General features: G+C 39.2%; 1 protein-coding gene across 3 annotated transcripts; it reads left to right on the top strand.

Moving 5' to 3' along the window:
• Window positions 1-917: 917 nt before the first annotated feature.
• On the top strand, window positions 918-20,258 carry TDRD1 (tudor domain containing 1). Of its 3 annotated transcripts, none has more exons than XM_051800200.1 (21): window positions 918-1,214; window positions 3,450-3,514; window positions 3,684-3,831; window positions 4,218-4,323; window positions 5,423-5,462; window positions 6,404-6,452; window positions 7,947-8,030; window positions 8,354-8,530; window positions 9,749-9,856; window positions 10,371-10,538; window positions 11,269-11,517; window positions 12,672-12,794; window positions 14,073-14,183; window positions 14,378-14,545; window positions 15,403-15,648; window positions 16,167-16,283; window positions 16,505-16,615; window positions 17,723-17,890; window positions 18,223-18,444; window positions 18,617-18,663; window positions 20,132-20,258. In XM_051800200.1, the coding sequence occupies exons 2-21, from the start codon at window positions 3,458-3,460 to the stop codon at window positions 20,222-20,224; spliced, it is 2,592 nt and encodes an 863-aa protein (XP_051656160.1). In that variant the 5' UTR covers window positions 918-1,214; window positions 3,450-3,457; the 3' UTR covers window positions 20,225-20,258. The 3 variants fall into 3 exon arrangements, with proteins under 3 accessions (XP_051656160.1, XP_051656159.1, XP_051656161.1); XM_051800199.1 differs by having other exon boundaries at window positions 989-1,214; window positions 10,368-10,538; XM_051800201.1 differs by lacking the exon at window positions 16,167-16,283 and having other exon boundaries at window positions 989-1,214; window positions 10,368-10,538.
• The last annotated feature ends 320 nt before the right edge of the window (window positions 20,259-20,578 follow it).

Here is a 20,578-nt window from a genome sequence, read left to right as displayed (position 1 = left end):
GTGAGAAAATTATTTTGAGTAATAAAATCCAACCCGTCGCTTGCCACACACTGGGTGTAATACAATTTATGACTAATGTATTTTTGACCACAGCTCTGACAACCACACCACAGTCCATGTGAAAACCACACAGCCACAGCTACCAGGTCCTGGGACAGGGGACACTGACAAGGAGGCACCAGTTGTGGTGGCCAGCTGAGGGGTCTGACCCAGCACTCTGCTGCAGTAGTAACCTCAGAATCACAGAATCAACTAGGTTGGAAAAGACCTCTGAGATTATTGAGCCCATGACCCAACACCGCCCTGTCTACTAAACCATGGCACCAAGTACCACGTCCAGTCTCTTCTTAAACACCTCCGGGGCGCTGACTCCACCACCTCCCTGGGCAGCCCATTCCAATGCCCAATCATTCTCTCTGTGAAGAACTTCTTCCTAATGTCTAACCTAAACCTCCCCTGGTGCAGCTTAAGACTGTATCCTCTTGTCCTACTGCTGGCTGCCTGGGAGAAGAGACCGACCCCACGTGGCTACACCCTCCTGTCAGGGAGTTGTAGACAGTGATGAGGTCTCCCTTGAGCCTCCTCTTCTCCAGGCTAAACAACCCCAGCTCCCCCAGCTGCTCCTCATAGGACTTGTGCTCCAGTCCCTTCACCAGCCTCGTTGCCCTTCTCTGGACCTGCTCCAGCACCTCAGTATCCTTCTTGAACTGAGGGGCCCAGAACTGGATGCAGCACTCCAGGTGCGGCCTCACCAGCGCCAAGTACAGGGGATGAATCGCTCTCCTGGTCCTCCCGTCCACACAATTCCTGACACAGGCCGGCTGTGCCTCGTGGGCGGCCCCGCGTGTGCCGCTATAGGCCCGCGGGGCCCGGGGCTGCTCGCCCTGCCCAGGCTGAGATGGCGTCACCGCCGGCTCCCCTCGCGCGCCCGGCACGTGCCGCGCCCCGCCCCGAGAGAGCGCGGGCCCGGCCGGGCGGGGCGGCGGGACCGGGGCCGGGGCCGGGAGCGGGACCGGGACCGGGACCACACGGCCGGGGACGGGAGCGCCGGGGACCGTCCCTGCGCTCCGGGGGCTGGTGCTCCTTCTCCGGCCGCCGTCAGTCCTCGAGTGAGCCACCGCGCCGTCCGCCCACGTGGGGCAGCTCGGGCGGCAGGGAAGCGGCCCGAGGTGTGCGCTGCCCTGAGGAGGAAACCGCGCCGGAGGCGGTCGGAGGTGAGTGCTGCCCTGAGGGGGGCAAAGGGGTCGGAGGCAGCCGAGGATTAGCGCTGCCTCGATGGGGAGAAGAGGGCAGGGGCGGCCCAGGGGGTTAGTGCTGCCCTGAGTGGGGAGAAGGGCCGGGGCTGTCAGGGGGGAAGGGCGCTGGGCGGGGGTGTCTAATTTTATTCTTAGTTGAATTAGCTTAATTAGAATAGCACCTAACACTACTGTTCAGGTGCGGAAGTGCATTTCTGGTTGAGTGGGTTGCAGTGTCACTTCGAAAACTGCTCTGCTTTATCTGCAAGTTCGTTTTAATTTGATTTCGCCTATGTACTACAGCAAGACTTTTACATTTTAAATAATTATATTGAGTGTTAACGTTTGGAAAGCAGGTGCCAGAAGTTCATCTCAGCAGAGCCCGGTCCGTGGTTCCTCTCAGGCAGCCCATGTTTGTCCCAGAGCTCCCGGTCATGAGGAACCCAGGAGTGCAGCCTTCCTTTTCATTACTACAAACTTTTTGTACCCAAACTAGTGAGGTCTCCTCCAGAGAGACACGTCTCTTGTGGATCCAGCGAGCTTCATGTGCAGTTGGTGATGGCCACTCCTGCTTGTAGTGTGTTCCTCTCCTGAAGGAATTTTCCTTGTTTAATCTGCAGTGTTTGTTTATTGTCAAGGTCTGAGACTTAGAAAGCTTTTTGTTGTGCAGACTAAAGAAACGAATGGTAGAGAATGAGCCTTCCAAAGTGGATGCTGAAATATGGCTTCAGAACATGACCCAAAAATACTTTAAATCGTGAGCCTGCCTGAATTAATCTTTAAATCCATGCTTTTGCAGTTACCTGGCCCACCGCCATCTTTGGTCATACTCTGATGAGACGTGATGGTGGAACACCTTATCTCCAACATAATGAAGTTGCAGGTGCAGATTTAAGCATCAGTGCCAACTTCCTGTTAAAAGACTTCCAGTTTTGAGTCTGAGTTTTTCATTATCTAACCAAAATCAGTATTTTGTAAGCAAACAATGCGCAATATTTTTTACAAGTGTAGAAACAGTACAGTAGAAAGTTTTAACTGCAGCACAAGTGCAATAAGAGAGACTTTGTCTGAAGCTTAACACAGGTATCTTGACTTTGTTCTTCTGTTATTGTGTATATACTTGATTATTGATGAATATCATCAGTACGAGTATGGCTTATAAATGCAACTAGCTCCTAATTATCCAAACCTGTGCAGGCTGAAATGCCTTAGATAATTGGAAAAAAACCCAGGATAATTGGCATACTAGGGAATTTGGGACAGATATCCACAGTGGGAGTTGGAGTTCCTTCAGCAATGTTTCTTGCCTCATCAGAGGTATTGTCTGATCCATGTTCTCTTACTCCAAGCTGAGGAGCGGGAAAGGCTTGGTATACAACCATCTTGGGTCTGGAGAGTTCATGAAATTTGATTTCATGTTAGGCCAGAGTTCAGGCAAAGTTTACAAGATTAACTTGTTTACAGGTGGGGATAAAAAGGCCACATAAGCTTTATGATGGCTCAGTGGAGACCTCGGGTTAGTAGTCCTGCCAGACTGGAACAAGCTCCGAATGGCATGTGTAGCCTACAACTGAAACAAATTCTTTGTGGGTGAATGAGTTGCACACTTATAAAAACAGAGTTCCGAGTGTGTTGGTATGCAGGCTTAGCTGAATGTCTTGTAAGAGTTGTTTCATAGACAAAAAACTCCCAGGAAAGGCTACAAGGTTTATAAGGCACTCACTAGAAAGTCAGAATCTCTTGTTTCGGAGATTTTGTTTCTGAATACTTGCTGATGTGACAAAACTATGCAGAGGTATAACATAGGCCACATTTTCAATAGTAATGAGGAAACTTGTACTGTTTCAGCTACTGTAAAGTTGCATGTTCTGACTATCGCAAATTATGTAATTTTTTTTTTCTAAACAACTTTAATTGAAGCAAATTCATGGGTGGAGGACATTATGGGCATTATATTGAGTGGTAAGCACAGAACAGTTAAAACTGTTGCTTTAATAATACCACTGATTGTATTATTGAATAAATGTGGTATCAGAGTGAAAACGAGAAGTGACTTCCAGAGTGTGTCATGTTCCTAGCATCCCCACGTGCTCAAATGTGCTGGTAGAATAGTAGGAGTAGCCAAGATCCTTGTTTCTTCCTGCAAATACTCCATAACATAGACATGCATTAGTGTTGTTAATTGGATCCCTTTGCAAAAACTTCTGCTTCTAGGAAGTTCCATGGAAGACAAAACTCGTAGAGGAAACTTGACAGCTGCAGCTGATGAAGAAAATACTGTGAGTTATTTCACGCTCCAAGTATCCTGAGCATTTCTGGATAGCAGAAATGATCAGCATATGTGGCTCATTCCAGAACTCTGAAGTTTCGGCTCTTTTTGTTGTCATGGTTTTTGTAAATCAGAATACATTTTTCTAGTAAGAATAACTTCAGGTTTTTCTTCCACAGGACTCACATTCTAACTCAATTAATGGGAAGCCAAAGAAATTGCAATGTTTCTCTAAGAATGCTTTTTCTGTTTGCTGTGATGAGAGTCTCTTGAGTTTGTTAGTACCACCCCCTAAAGGTGGGACTTGCCATCATTGTGGTCTGTATGGTAAGTGCCTGTTGTCCTGTAATCTGACATACAGTGTATTTGTCAGTGAAAGCAGATCAGGCTTGCTCAGAAGTTTCTTAAAATGAATGTATATTTTTGACTCTGAGATGCAAATACAGACTATTCAGAACATAGTTGGAGTAGCAGAACTGATAAACAGGAGATAGCATCTCCTTATCAAAAGTGGTGGGGTTTTTACCTTAAATGTGGAAGTAATTTGGGACATTTTGGCATTAATGTCTAACAGCTGTGTGTGAATACAAATACCTCTTTGTAGGTGCTTAGAATAGTAGTGGAGCTGTTTTGTAAAGCAATTATCTTAACAGCTCTTGTCCATTCCAATATATGTTTCTCTCAGACTTCTCTTTTCTGTCTTTTTTCTTTAGGAACTCTCAGGTGTTCACAATGTATGCAAACATACTATTGCTCTGCAGATTGTCAGAAAAAAGATTGGCCAACACATAGGGTTGTATGTGATCCCATTAAACAGAAGTAAGTTTGTTAAAAGTTCTGCCACATAATCTGCACAGAAAGACAATATCCCTCCCAAAACAACAGAAATGACCATTGGAAGGCACTGTTACAGTAAAATATGTTGCTTGTTCTTAGGCTAGTACTGCATTATCTTATACCTGGCTGAAAACTCAGCTCTTCTGCTTCAGAAGGGTTACTTGAAAGATATTTTTGGAGTTCTTAAGGCATATTGTAGTGTGATTTAAAACAAAAGCATTAATTTTACCAGATGAGGATGCAGTAAGCATACCAGTTTGTCTCGTGACTTTTATTGCTGTTCTTAACATAGGGAAAGGAGAAACAAGACTCTGCTCTCAGCAGTGTCATGGTTAAGGGATTGCAGGTTCTGAGGAGCACCCTTTGAATCTGGCTGTAATGTCAGTGAAATTCGTGGATATTTATCTTTGATGAGCACAGTTGCAATTAGAAGTAGTTGTTTGAGCCAGACTATTCTCTGGTGCTCATTGTTTTTTGCCATGCTGGTTTGGATGCTCAGTAGATCACTCACTAATCTGTTTCAATTAAAGTAAGCACCATTAGTTTATGTTTTATTGACTGGCTGGCTTTGGAACAGCTTAGGGGGTGATCTGAGCATTTTAACTGACAGTCTCTTGCAAGGAGTGATGATTGCAGTTCAGTGAATCTGCAGCTAGGTGTACACAAAGGAGATTGGTTTTTTTGGACAAGTTTTGCTGCAGTGATGAATGTGGAGGGGAACATGGGGACAGTCTGGCATGTATGTTACCTGAAAATTACTTCTGTATTCTACTGAAATAGCAAATTTTTTTTCAATTTTATAGTTCTTGAGGTTGGCTTGGGATTAAGGTGTTAGCAGAACTCCACAACAGTGTCAGATATCTCAATTTTCATCAAAATCAGTTTGTCAGGAAAAATACACCAGGTGTTGCTTAATAGGGAACTAACATATAGTTCATTTTTCTTGGATGAGGAATAAGGGTTGACAAAAAACACATATTATGAACACAGCCTTTTATTTCTATTTGCAAGTAGACTGTATTATTAATGCTACTTGTCAGTCTTTGGTTCTTCAGAATTAACATTTTTTCTTTGATTACAGTGCAAGTAAGAACAAAACCAAGGAGGGAGTTTGTCTTAAGGTATGGAATACAATTTTGACTATATCTTGAATGGATCTGCTGTGAGCGAGATTTAACCTGTACAGGAAAGGAACAAGTTTCTTCTTTCAGAAAGAGCAGTGCTTCAAATGAAAAGTTACTGGGGGAAGCATTCAGAAATAGTTACATCTAGAGCCCTTAAAGGCACTATCAGAGACAACTCTGGTATTGTTTGAAAAAACATATGTGGAAAAAGTTAAAAATCAAGACATGCATGATGTTGCTGGAGGAATTATGGAAAGGAAACAGATGCAGTGTGTCCAGTTCAGAAAACTTCTGGTGCTTTCTTTTCTGTATAGATCATGAGGTGATGCTTGAAGCCTTGGCAGTTTATTAGAGAAGTAAATTTAATGTAATATTGAACAGTAACAACTGCAGATAAGCTGTTGTTTCTTTGCTGTACCAGGAATTAAAGATGACACAGTTCTCCTTTGTAATATTTTGAAGCCTCTCTTGATCTTACTTTGAGCCTGCAGTCTTCCTATGAACTCTTCTGCAGGAGTTGATTTTTTTGTCTTTGTTGTTTCTTGGGATTGTATTTGTGGAAGGGAATAAACCTGCATGCCTCCAACTAGCCTCGTGTTTGCACTGTACAGAGAACTCCTCTGTCATGTACTCTTTGAAGCTACAGCTGAACAACTGCAGTTTAAACATAACTTATACCTGTTTTAAGTAGAGTAATTCAGCTTTTGTGGATTCTCTTTTTACTTAATTGCCGAATTCTTTAGAAGAGAGTTAAGAAGTTAGTTGAATTGATAGCACTTCAAATCCCAGCAGCAGCTTTACCTTTTATAGGCAAGGTGATATTTCTGAAGGCCTCAATTATTTAGTTGCTTAGATAGGGGCCAAACAGTCCTCTACCCATCTTGTTCTAGTTGTAATTCTTTCCAGGCCACTGTTCAGTAACTGTTGATATATTACAGGAGGAAGTGACGTTTAGTTTTGCTGTAGATGTTGTTCTTCCAGAGACTGGTAAGTACTTAGTTGAGTGTGGGGAAAAAGAACAATACAATTCAGGCTTTTATGTTCACACCCCTCCCCAACACCCTTAAAAGACGAGTGTTTTCTTTTGTTCTCCTTTTGTCACTGTTCCAACTTGCTTTCTTTTACCTTTCCATATAGAGGTATTCTTAAAATGTCAGTGCTCAAAGTACCTTCTTAGGCTTAATAACCTTAAATTTTGGTAAGGTTACTTTTCCAGTAGAATAGCAATAAATTCAGTGTGTTCTAGACTAACTTGTTTATTTTTTTTTCTTTGTTTTAATAGATGCATGAAAATTTGGTACTGTTTTGTTTCTTTGTCTCATCCTTTTTTAACTCTTTAAAAATTAAAGTATTATTTTCTAGTTCCATCTAGGATTTTACCAGCTTTTTTATATTTCATACATGCTCACTAAAGTATCCCAAAGAAAGTGCAATCACTGGATGTTGCTGTATCTAGTTGGAGAACTCTGTAAGAATGTTTGTATTTCTGACTTTGCAAGCCTCAGTGGATAGAAACAAGCCAAGCACCAGACCTTTGAGGAGTCAGAATTCAGATTTTCAGTTGAGCTGGGTGGCTTTGATTGTCAGACAAGATCGATACACACAAGGTGTACCTTTTGTCATTATTTGGAGGGCTGTATTGTTTAGGTTTTCTTCTGCCTGCAGAGCAAGAACAATATAGAGCTGAGAGCACATTCATTTCATTGATCTACAGCCCACAGGAACTTTGAAGGAGTGATGGTCGATCCTCTTAGCTTGCTAAAATTCCTCATGTGCAGGAAGCTTATTCTCTGTGTCATACTCTCTGCAGTGTCTAAAAGGATGGTTCTGCTTAGTCCCATGTATATTCAACTGATTCAGGATTGTGCCGGGCATATTTCCCATTTGATTGCTTTACAGCACACTAATGGCAAAGCAATATATAACTTGCCAACCTTTTGGAGGGAACATCACATAAATATCACTGCATTCTTGAAATGTTCCATGCATTTATCCCATGACTTCACAAGCAACTTAAACACCTGTATTAAGGTTTTCATTTGAAAATAATGATATTGAAAGCTTGGAATACTGTTCTCATGCATCAGAAAAAGAATATGTAGTAGCTAAGAAACTCAAGATTTCTTTATAATTCTTAGTAACTCATTATATAATCAGTGTTTTAAATACTGAGCTAAGTTATGAACCTTTGTGTCTGAAAAGCTCTAACCAGTTTTTCAGTTAACAGTAGTGACTGCAAACAAATGTTGATTGTTACTGCTTTGCTCATTTTATTTTGTCGAACAGTCTTGGGGCTGTGAATGTGTTCAGAAAACTCAAGTAGTTGAGCTACTCTGAAATTACTTTTATTTTGCATTTTATTTGCTGAGCAAATAAGTCAAACATGCTCACCTTGTGATAAGGATATAGGGGATATAGGTCAGGCTCACTAACTGATGGCTGTCTTACATGGTAAATCGCTTTCTCACATCTGTATTTTAGGCGACTGCCTAAATAAGGTTCCCTTAGAAATGAAGTCTCACTTAATTCCAGAAAGTGATGCCAGCGGAGGAGATTCTCCAAGAGGTAAGCAAGCAAATCAAACTAAACTTGGGGAATTTTAGGTTCTCCCATATTGCACCATATTCAAGCTGTTCAGCAGCATCCCCTCACACTTAAAAATATATGCTAGTGAAGCTTCCTTCAGGTCACTTCTTAATAGTATAAAATATTAGTGATAATAGTATAAAATTTTAGTGATTATTATGTGAGCATCAGTTTTGTGGATTAGGTGACAGAAGCCTTCAAAGTCTAAAGCGTCAACAAAAAGAATAAACTGTTTCAGTATGTTTATATTTTCAAAGTCATCTAGCTTTTGATCAGCAACCTTTTTTCTTTTTTATGTACAGTGTCAGAAAACCATTCAAAGGGAAGTGAAAAGAAAATACCTGAAGATGAGGACTCTCTTCACTGTGCTAATTCATTTGCAAAGTGTGTCTCTTTAAGCATCGGAGACAAATTTTCTGGTGTGGTTTCCCACATTCAAAATCCAGACACCTTCTTCTGTCAGCAGATGGACAATGCCTGTAAGTGATGTGTTGGGAACAGAATGTAGGATGCCTAATATGGCATTTTTCTCTTCATTAGAGAGTGGCTGGAGGGAGGTGTTGCTGGTCTTGTAGTTTTACCTGAAATAGTGATTCCCTGTAGCTCAAGGCCATGCTTCAGTTAGTTAAGAGCCACAGTATTGTAGAGGATAGTTTTTGGCAGTGTTAGCTGTTAATATTACTTACTAACTGCTCTTGTGTTAATTTGTGGGCAGTCTGAGTAGTGCAAAGTACAAAGGTGATATGGCTTGGATTTAAGCAATCTGAAGTCAATTCGTATCACAAATATTTAGTGTTAAATGTGTTCACTCGGGTGTGCTAGAAATGTGTTTTGAGTTTGTAATTACTTTTTTTTACTCCTATAATACGTTGTTATTCCGTTTAACAGTGGAGGGAAGTGTTTCCTTAAGACTAGGTGTGTGGACTGAATGTCTTTGATACGTAGTATGAGTTGAATATCTGAGTATGATATCTGAGGAAATATCTGAGTATGAGGAGGCCAGGTAATAGTGCTTTGGTGCTTCCTGACAGAGTAAAACCTAAGACTGTAAGTGACACTGTAGAGGCCAGAGCGTGAGGCTGCAGGGCCTTCAGGTGCATCTTCCACAATGCCCATAAACAGATGGCTGGGGGACAATGAAAAGCAGAATAAGTTGGTGAGATGTGTCCCTCTCCCAGTGCTGACTGAGCCAGTGGGCTTTTTTCAGCTAAAATGGCTTTGGCAGCTGGATGTGATCTGGTGTATCTCCTGCAGTGGATTTTTCTTTTGTGTACATCTGCAGCCTTTTAATTCTGGGTAGTCCAATAGCATAGCATGTCCTTCGGCAAGAAGTGACCTACCTCATGGTCTGCCTGTTGTTTAAAGAGCTGCCTGCCTTGTTTCTTGCTGGCACATCTCCACTACCTTGCTTTCAATTTCCACTGGCTTCAGTTTTGTTCCTCTGTTCAAAAAGTCCATCACTGGTTTTCCATATTCCTTCTCTTTACTGCTGATTCCTCACACTTGCATGAGGACCTCTTCAATCTTACTGATTGAAGAGTTCTAGTCTCATTGCTATTTTGCTATTATGTTAAACTCTTTAAATAATCTCCATTAGACTACAAGATGTTCTTCCAGGTTTTGAGGTTAATATTCGTGTACTTTTGTAATAATTGCAAGACAGGCTATGTTCCAAAACTTATATATTTTAACATTAGGTCAATTTGCTGAGCTTGAAGTGTCTCTTAATGAATATTGTGGCAGATTTCCCAGTAGTCCATCTTTCCATCCTGCTGTTGGAAGTGTGTGCTGTGCCCAGTTCACAGGTAAAAACAGAGTGAAAATACTAATTCACGTTACTTTAAAATTGCATTCTATAATTATATTTAAAAACGTTTCACATAGAGTTTATTTTATTTCTGTCTGGTTTTTAGCTGTGGATAATGCTTGGTAATGATTGAAGAAATTATATCTATAAAATACTTATTTAAGAATGACCCTTCATTGAGCAAACTCTTAACACTGGATTTAGATTATTTAGAATAGCTTTTTATGAGGTCACGAAGGAATTTGGGGTTTTGTACGTTGCTAAGTATTATCTCCCCATGGCTGGAAATAAATATATGCTTGAAATTTCAGATCCCACAAAAGGGACAGAAGAAATGGGATTATATGTAATGATGATGCTCTGATAGGCTGCTTCTCAAAACGTTATTTAGCCAAGACCTGGTAGTCCCAAATTGTATTGAGACAGATGTATTTTTTATGTCAAAAAAAATCATTCTGTTCTCAGAATTTACAAGTAAATACAATGAACATCTGTATCTTCCTTTCTAGAAGACAATCTTTGGTATCGTGCTGCTGTCACAGCATATGCTTCTGAAGATACTGTTTTGGTGGACTATGTGGATTATGGTAATTCTGACTCTGTTCCGCTGATGAAACTTCGTCCTGTGATTCCAGCATTAATGGACTTGCCAGCTCAAGCCATAAGGTGTTCCTTGGCAGGTAGGAAATAAATTATAAGGTGTTTCAAACTACCTAGAGGCAAAATAAGTGGGATTACATAGCCATCACACCTGTAGTATCTTACATGGAAATATGGGGACGGATGCAGGTTTCAGTAGGCATTATTTCCAGAATTCTTAACTGTAGTGGCATATCTACAAAATGTGACAAATCTATCATAATGTACCTGGTGACTTGAGTTGTATGTCTGGAAAACTGTTATATGAACGTGACCATTAGATTTTGCATATGCTTTTGTTCTAAGCACAATCAGTAATTTACTGGATATGTGGAATTCTTAAATCTGTTGTGGTTCTAATACTGCAGGGGAAGGTAGATTTCGTTTCATATCTCCAAATTCAGAGCTGTATTGGTCCCACTCCCCTATGGCAAATCTTGTAAAAGTACTGATAGATTCCTCACCATAGGCTTGTGGAATCTGTGAAGTTGGAAAAGGGCATTGACAGTTCCTAGTTCACTTTTCTGTCTCAAGCCAGGATCAATCAATTTATGCTTGTCTTTGTGTGATTTTTAATTATTAAACTAATTAAAAAGTTCAGAATCTAAATAACTGGTTTTGAAATCTTGTTATGGGCAAGAGGAGTAAGGGTGAGTCACCTGGTGTATCTGCTGCTTTATCTGTTGCTTTACATAGCCTTGTTGTGCTTTTCCACACATTGGTGAGACTTGGACTGACCTCAAAACCTTTTCATACTGTGTCACTTTTTAGGTGTGAAGCCACCACTGGGAACTTGGACCTCAGAAGGTACTTCTTTTATGAAAAATCTGGTGAAAGACAAAGTGTTCACAGTAAAAGTAGTGGATAAAGAAGGTTCTACATCTGTGGTGGAGCTTGTGGACGCATCAGTTACACCGGCGATAAATATATCAAGCCTTCTCATAGAGGAAGGCTGTGCAGCTGAGGAGTCAAGGGTGGCCTTACCAGCAGTCACAATGAGTGATGTTAAGCAAGAAAATGGTGAGTATGAGCATGGCCTGCTGAGCTGGCATTATGTAATCTCCCACTGGAGTGGGTACAGAGAATGCAAGCTCTTTGCTGGTCAGAGCTTTCCAGTCTGGCTCATGAAGTGTAGGTTTCACAGCTCAAAGGTTTAGCCATGGCAACTTTGCCATGAAGAAATCGTGTGTCTGTATGTGTCTGTGCATACATAACAAAGTTTGAATTGCCTATTTTTGGAAGTTGGTACTGACTCTGGTTAGAAGTCTTACGGTTTCTAGTTGGATATGACTAGCTAGTACCTGCTTGTTCTTATGCCCTGTCCATTAGTGCAAAAAGTATTTTCTCTATTTTCATCTTCATTGTCCTATATTTTACACATAAACCCACCTAACTCACTCCTTGAAAATTTGACAGTAGCCTATAGAGCTTCCAAGCTATGCCTAAATTGCCTTTTTTGCATTTAGTGACCGAAGCTTCTATCTGAGACATTTGCAAAAGTTATATTGGATTTCTTTGAAATCTGAGGGAAGATTCCTAGCTTCTCTCTTATGAAGCATGTTAAATCCTTCTTTTCCATCCTGTGTCTGGTAAATGTATGTGTTCCCTCCTGCTCCATTTGTTCTGAAAACTGGGGGGAAGTCTTTTTGTCAAGTCTGTGTTCAAATCCCTTAATTTTTGATCTTCCCTGCTAGACACTTTGTGACCAAGACATGATTATTGTTCAGAAGGGTAAGGAATGTTACATAAAATTCAAATGAACGGTAACTCCCGTGGCTGCATCCAAACACATTTTGATATGTTGCTCTCATGTCAGACATGATATTGGGCAGATGAAACAGCATCTCAGCCATTCTTGAATCTCAAGTTCCCCAGGAACCAAGGTTCCCCAGTGTCCCTCTTGCCTAGGCTGTTGCCACATAGTCTGTACCTCATCGTATGATTACTCTTCCCTGTTCATCTGTGGCTTGCTCCTTTTGGTAGTGAAGAAATACATTAAGCAACTGGCATGTTCCTCTTACTTTATTTTACTCTGCAAAAAAGGCTCTCACTATAAATAGTCTGTCAGGCTATTTATAACAAGAATTTCAAAGATATGAATGAACATTCAAGATGTATAATTTTTTTCCTGTAAAAACGTCTTTTCATTCTCTCCTTTTTTCTGTCTTCTCTAGAGGACACGATAAACAAAAGAACATGCAAGTGGGTTAAATTAACTCTTAAGCAAACAGTCAGTGTCACAGTGTGTACAGTATACAGTCCTGGGGAATTTTATTGTCAGATTTCAAATACCCATGGTAAGTTTATTCTGCTTTTTTCTTCTAGTTTCTTTGCTTCCTGATTTGTCATTTTTTGTATTTCTAATGAATTACTGTTTGAAGGGAGCTTATAGCACGAAGGCTTACCTCTGAGTTTTTTATCTAAGAATACAAGTGGAGTGGCAAAGAAATTGGATCATGTTATTTAGTGACTCCAGTTTGAAATCTGAAAATGTTGAAGGTAAGCAGTTGAATAAAAATCCAAGAATGTAGAGGAAAGTGAAAAGAAGTACCATAACTAGCCAAAGGACATCTAAAACTTTTTTTTTTCACAGAAGGAGTAGTCAGGCATTGGAATAAGTTGCCCAGGGATGTGGTGGAGTCTGAATGTGGCACTTGGGGATGTGGTTTAGGTGTGATTACGGCAGTGCTGTGTTGACAGTCGGACTCAGATAATCTTGAAGCTCTCTTCCAGCCCTGATGATTCTGTAAATAAGAGACATGTTCCCTGTGCACAAACAATATTTACCAGAGCTATCCTCTAGTACTCTCTTCTGATTTATAAAAACTTACAAAGAGATGATAACTGTAACATGAAAATGAGTAAATGCAGCTTTTGAGACTTGACTTCCTCTTGGATAAGCTAAAAAAAAAAAGTCTTGGTTCTCTATCAGAAGTCTCTATAAAGGCTTTTTAACCTGCTAGAAAAAGAACATGACAAAAGAAAGTCAGTGCTGAAGTGGAAGCTAAAGGCATTCAAACAGAAAATATGGGGCAGATCTTAAAAAGTGACATGTTTATTCTTTGACTTATCTAGGGATAGTATAAATTCCTCATGGTTTATAGACTTCAAATGACCAAAATCCTCCCTAAAAGTGATGTGTATAGAGCAGGCTGAAGGTCTCAGTATAAAAAATAAACGAGTAGGGTAAGATCCCGTAACTTGTCATATGCACTGGCTGAACTAGGTCGTTTCCATGGTGTTACCTAACTGTAAAATATACTTTAGATTTTACAAGAAAGTGTGGGTTTTTTTGGTTAGCAGGAAGAATTACTGGTCATTTTGTTATCATACTGAACTAATGTGTCAGGAAATAGCAGCTGTCTCATCATTTCCTGCTAATAAGCCTATGTAGTGAGTTAAATAGTTAATTCGGTGTCAACAGTGTCTTCATTTTTTCTTTTTATGAAATTCTAAAATTCACAGAAATCTCCCATGAAATGTTTTACAAATAAGCTATACAGTGGACAGTATTGATAAAGTTCAAGTCAGCTTATTTAGTTGATCTCATATTTTTTTTTCTTTCTAATTTTCAGAATTGCTTGCTCTAAACTCACTTAACAAATCCATGTCTGAATACTGTCAGAAAACTCCACCAGATGTTTTCAAGCCTGAGAATGGAGAACCTTGCTGTGCTTTTTTCTCTGGCAAGTAACAGCCTGAAATATTTTTGTTTTTACAGGGTGAACACAAACAAAAAAAAAATTAGCTGATAGTTTGCACTGTACAGAGGATAGAAAAGAATTGGATTTATTTACTGAAAAATGAAAGCTGGTAGACCTACCAAGTGTGTGAAGTAATTATTAATTTATTTTTTAAAAAACTTTTTTAAAATTAGGAGATGGTAACTGGTACCGTGCTGTGGTGCAAAACATCACTTCAGGTGGAACTGTTCAAGTGAGCTTTGTGGACTATGGAAATTTTGAGGAAGTACCATTGGATAAAATACGGAAGATCTCACCGTCATTCCTAAAACTTCCATTTCAAGCAATTAAATGCTGGCTCTCAGGTGTGTCTTATGGGTTCTTTCTCTTAGGAGAGCTATTGCATTTAGAGACTTGCTGCTGTGGGGGAAGGAGGTGATGAAAGCAAATACTGTACAGAATTTTGTTCTTTTGGTGTTTGTTTTGTCTTCCCTGAGCTCCTCCCAGTGCTGTGGAGTGATCTGCATGGACTTCATTTACTGATTTATTGGTCAAAGGGAACTTGTTTAGTTCTGTGTAGTGCTTACTGGCTTTGGGTTGCTGCCTTGAAACACAAGTAAATGTGCTTTTGTGCAACTTTATTACTCAAAATTTTTGCAGGCAAAGGAGCTAATCTGTTTTCATGAAGCAAGTCGGCCTTTCAGTTCTCTGAAATGGGATGTTTCATTTGATTCCTGTAGAGTTTGGCACCATACTTCTGTTTCTCAGTCTTATAAAAATTCCCTTTCTACAGCAAGTCACTCAGAATTCTTCATAGTTATCATTTCTTTCTAATGTAGTCTACTTGGTTTAAAAATGAAAAATGTGGAAACAGGAAAAAGCTCAAACTCACATTTCATCGAAGTGTCTTTTGCTGGTGTCCCCTCCGCCCTTAAAACACTTTGGGGTTTTTCTGCTCTTTTGATAAAAAGGCCATATTATACTAATGCATAAACAGTCGTGTTTTCTGTGCAAAGGCACAAGGATATACTTAATAGAATCACACTATAGAAAACAAAACTTGGGAGTCCTGAGGAAATGTGTTCATTTCAAAGAAAGGAGGAATAGGGAGACCACTTGAAGAGGATGAAGGGCAATGTGTTTCCCTAAGGTAGTAAAATAGCCTTGATATATAGTCAGCATTACTGAATGGAGATATTTTAACAGTTATTTTACTTCCTAGGTATAAAGCCTCACAATAACAAGTGGAATAAAGAAGCTGCAATAAGATTTCATATGTGCACTTCAGGGTTAGAGCTTCAAGCCACCGTAACCTCCCTGTCCAGAGATGGGGCAGGTGTGGTGCTTACAGACAATTCCACAGTTCGTCCAAAAGTCATCAATGACATACTAACTTCTGAAAATTTGGCTGTAAAGGAAGTTCTACAAGATAAAAATAACTTTCCAAACAATTCTGTTGACCAAAAAGGTAATTAAAGGAATGTTAACTTTTAGATTTTCAGTATTCAAGCTTGTGACTGTGATCTTGTTGTTCACTGTAGTTTGATGTCAATAACAAACATGTATAGTTTTTGTTATGTTGTCAGTTTTTACAGCTGAACACAAGCTGCCCTGCAGGTGGCATTACAGACAAAAAGAGAAAGATAAAAATTTGTGTCTGTCTTAAATGAATGCTGTTTGACTCTTTGAGAGTTAGAGAATTAGAAATTTTTTATGACTGAAACTTTTCTCATGTTTATTTTCCAATATCTTATTTTTTCTGAGGTGTTTTTTTAACTTCAGCTACTTTTATATGCCAGTAGTTTGTGAATAGCAAATTAAGCATCAGTTATCTTGGTTTAGATTTGTCTTCCTGAAGGAAAGACATATAGTTGTCTTTGAAATTCAAAAAGATATTATAAATATCAAATAAAGTAACAGTTACTTATAATATGTATATGCATGGAGGATAGTGGTAACACTTCATTTTCTTACAATTTCTATTAGTAACCTCACTTGGGCACTGGAAGTCATTTAAATTGGCTGTAGGTGAAACCATAAGGGTCTTTGTAACAGAAATTGTAAGCCCAGACTTGTTCTACGCTGTACCAGTTCTAAATGAAGGTAAGAAAAAGTGTTCACTGTTCCTAATACCAGTAAGAAGACACTGTTGCAACCTAGTTAATAAAATGAATGCCTATAGTGAACTGGACCATGTGGAAATGTACCTCAGAGAATAGGAAAATATAAAATATGCCAAAGGTGGGATCAGGGGAGCATAAAACTGAAGTATGCTCTTCATTATATCCAAATGTGTTTAACTACCAAGTGGTTTTTTTCTGTAGTTCAAAAGAAGGAGTATAGGGAGCTGGCTGCACTAGGAACCTATTGCAGATCTTGTAAGAAAGAACCCTTCCAACCAAAACTGGGTGAAGCTTGTTGTGCCCAGTTTTCAGGTGAGACAATTGTTTGTTCTTGTATTTCCTTGACCAGGGTAAAACAGAGCGTTCATTTTTGCTTTAGAAAAAGGAAAAACACCAACTTGAAAGTGCTTACAGATCTCTTAATGCTGTTACAAAGGATAGTCTGGCTGCGTCTTTAGGGCAAAGAAACTCCTGACAGTCAGGGAGAGGAAATAAGGAATAGGTTGTGCCCAACAAAATGTATGGAGCTTTAAGTGGGAAGAAAACTAATTACTGTTTAGACTGCCATGAAAGTCATGGTAGAGCAGTGCAGACCCACTTCTGGATTGTGGGTGCCCGAGTAGTTTTTCACTGTTGCTTTGTGTGAGTGTGGGGCACTGACACTGGTTATGATCAGCCTTGTTAGGCTAACAAGTTGTCCAGGCTTAGTGACCTCTTAATTCAAGTCAGAAATATTCTTAACAGCGAGGGAATTTTGATTTATTATTTTAGTCTTTCAGAAGAGGGGATACTCTCCTGGTACCTAGCTCACTATTTAAAAAAAAAAAAAAGTGTTGATTCAAATAAATGTTGACTGCATGTGGCTTGTTACAAGCAACCTGGCAAGTGCTGAAAATTAACTTGGGTGCTAGATCAGGTAACAGTTCATGGAAAACAAGATAGATGAATTTTAAAAAATGTGAGAATACAAGAGTACAGAGTATACCTAAGTGTTTGACAGTTGTCTTTGACTTCTGATGATGAGTTGTTGTTACTGCTTGTTGCCTTTCAGGATAATTGAGGAAATGAGATTTTTTTAAGTTTTTTATTTTAGTTATGTTTCGAGAGGGAGTATGTGTTGAAAAACAAAGGTAAGGAGCTAGAAACAGAGTGTGCAGACATCCTTAAAACAGTCTTGTAGTAAAAATCTTACCTGTACAAGTTGAAGCAATATTCTCAAAGCAAAACTTGTATCTTTATGAATACAGCAGTCAGAAACTATTGCCTTGTTTTGTGAGCCTGCTTCTTGTCAAGTGGTCTTATATATGTGCCAGAGGGTTTAAAAATTCCTGTAGAACTCTATAGATTCTTGTTCTTGGAATAAACTGTGTTTTTAAGATGATACTTCACATGTGACTATTCTTGTCCCAATCTTTTCAGGTAATGGCCGGTGGTACAGAGCTCTTGTTCTAGAAGCTTCCCAGTCTGCAGTGAAAGTACTGTATGCAGACTATGGGAACACAGAAACTTTACCACTTTCAAGGGTGCTGCCAATCAGTGATTCCTTTTTAAAGCTGCCTTTTCAGACAATTACATGTTCACTTGCAGGTAAAAAAGGTCCCAAAGATAAGCAAAACAAAAACATCCCAAAAACCCCTGACTTGTTTTCTTGAACGTTAGAAATCTGTACCTGTTCTGGTGGTAGAGTTCATTCCTTAATACTGGTAAACAACATGATGATCCCACTGAAATAGTACACTGGTTAACATTGCAAAAGCTGTTTTAGAAAGCATGGTTTTAGTTCATTATCTGTAGCATTTAAGCTATTTATACTTGGAAAATTTAGCATCACATTTTCAAAAACATGCATGTAAGATTTGAGTCATATCATAAAGGAATTATTTAGATGACAAACTGGGTTGTCTTTTTTTTTTTTTCAGGAATAGAGAAAGTTGAGTGGTCTCCACTACTGCTTGACAAGTTGAAAGAAATGGTATTGAAGCAATTCGTTGCAATTACAGTGAAAGGGTTTAACGGAGATGTTAAGTTAGTAACAGTAGAGAAACACTGTGAAAATGGTGATCTGAATGTAGCTGACAAACTTGTAGAGCAAGGTTTGATCAAATCCTGCAGTGCTGAAAACTCACATAGTGAATGTCAAGGTACGTACTCTCGCTTAATTACTTCAGTTTACTTATTTTGAAGAACTTGTAAACACATTGGGGTGTCTAAGTAACTTCCTTCTAAAAATCTTGAATTCCACATGTCACCTCTTAATTTGGGAAGCAGTGCCCATGTGTATTTTACTCATTCACTTTGCTTGGGTTTTTGTAGGTAATGGAGGTGAGACCAAATGCTGCTGCACGGAATTAAAAGAGCAAGTAAGATCCAATCCAAGCAATACTTCCTTATGTTTGTAGAGTTTAAAAGAAACCATATGTGGGGAAGCAAATGGGAGTAGGGAGACAGTAGCTAACTGGAACATGGAAGATATGCAAAGTGTATCCTAACACTTTTTCTCAGTTTTCTGTAGGTGCTAATAATTAAAGCACCCTGAGACTGAGGGAGGGTAGTGTATAGATCACACAGACTTCATTAGTCTGTACTTTGCCCCACATATGGCTCTTACTTTATTTTTCTATAGTGTGAAGTCTCAGGAGTGTTACTTTGTCTAAAGATAGTTCTGGTGTTTTGCATCACCTGTGTCATTTGGACAAAGGGCAGCTGGATTTTTTTCAGTAATATGGCTCTGTTTTGCTGTACACAACTTGGCAGACAGTTGCATATGTAAGAAAATTCTTACCATGTGTATTTCAGATAGAGATTAATATTAATATGTGCCACAGTTTCAGTCATGGAGCTAGGCTGAGAATCTGAGTGCAGTAGAAGACTGGAATATGTAACAGGGTTCACCAGTTGCAAGATTATTTTTTTCCTTTTAGAAAAAATTGAAATGTCTTACAGATATAGAATATTCACATAATTTTTGAAAGCTTTCTGGTTTTAAGCTTTCTCCTTTGCTATTTTAATTTAAGCTATTTATTAAAACTTTAGAACTTTAGATAAAGTGTAAAAAAAGTACACCAGAAAAGATGCATCAGCCTTTGTCAAAGTGATGTTCTTTGTCAGAGGAATAAGCAAATGTAATTTTAAAGACAGAAACCCCTTTCAAGGGTGTTTCAAACTTTCCTGTCTTCCCCCAACCACAGGCAGCAAGATGAAAAGCAAAAATGGTATTTTAGAGGTAGGAAAAGAACATTTCTGTTCAAAGTCTCACTGCTTCAGAGTTAGTGTCGTTACTGGGAGTTCACTGGCAGAAAGGCAGTAATGTTCCTCAGTGTAGCTGGTTTCTCTGTCCCAGTGTAGGCTGTTGAGCCCCCTTTTCCATTCCCCCTCTGTGTCTCTTTGATCTTCCAGTTTGATCTAGCTAATATGTTTTCTGACTTCAGTTTGATCATCTTCTGTTACACTTCCTTACTGGTTTTGTTCAAAGTCTCATGAGAGATGAAGAGAAGACAGATGATTATATTATAAACTGAAAACATAAGAAAATAGACATGTGTGAATAACCAGATTGTGATCTCAGTCCTGATTTGAGTATTTAATCAATTAGGTTTGAGGAAGCTGCTTCAGCAAAAACAAAAGTGGGGAAAGGGACACATTCACATGGACAGGGAAAGTCAGCTAAAATTCTGCTGGATTTTCCCCCCTCCAGAAGATTTTACAACAGAAAGGAACCAATATGGGGTTTTGCTGAGTTAGTAGTGTCAGGATCTACCCTGATCTGAAACCAGCAATTAAAAAACCACCAGAATTGTGCATCTCTAATTCTTTCTGCTTATTCCACAGCTTAAAAAGCATGAACAGGTCCTGCTCTTCCTTTTAAACAAGTATGGGAATACAGATGGATTCACTGAAATGAAAAATCTGTTGCAGCCTTAAGTCTCTGACAGGCACCAATTCATTTGTCTGTAACCAGTTCCTTTTTTTGGAAGAGGAAGAGCATCCACCAGCTTAAAAAATGAGTCACTTTGTAGAGATTCTGCTGTTTAAGTACCTATATTTATCTGTATGCTTGGGTTGTTATTGTGACAAAAGTATGTAACTTGAAGAATTGCAAAGTGGCAAGCTAAAAATTCTATTCTGTTTTTGTTTTATTCTACCATGTCCTGCTAAACTTCTTGCTTTTATTTTCCTGTTGAATGCACAGAAGTTTATGAAATGGCCACTACATTGTAAGTCTATTTTGTAAACTTGCATTGGAAATTATTGTAATCATAAAGCTTACTTAATTTT

Source organism: Manacus candei, unplaced genomic scaffold (assembly GCF_025592945.1).
Source record: "Manacus candei isolate 608988 ecotype Guabito, Panama unplaced genomic scaffold, ASM2559294v1 h1tg000050l, whole genome shotgun sequence".
Classification (NCBI taxonomy): domain Eukaryota; kingdom Metazoa; phylum Chordata; class Aves; order Passeriformes; family Pipridae; genus Manacus; species Manacus candei.
This window is presented reverse-complemented; position numbering and strand designations above follow the sequence as displayed.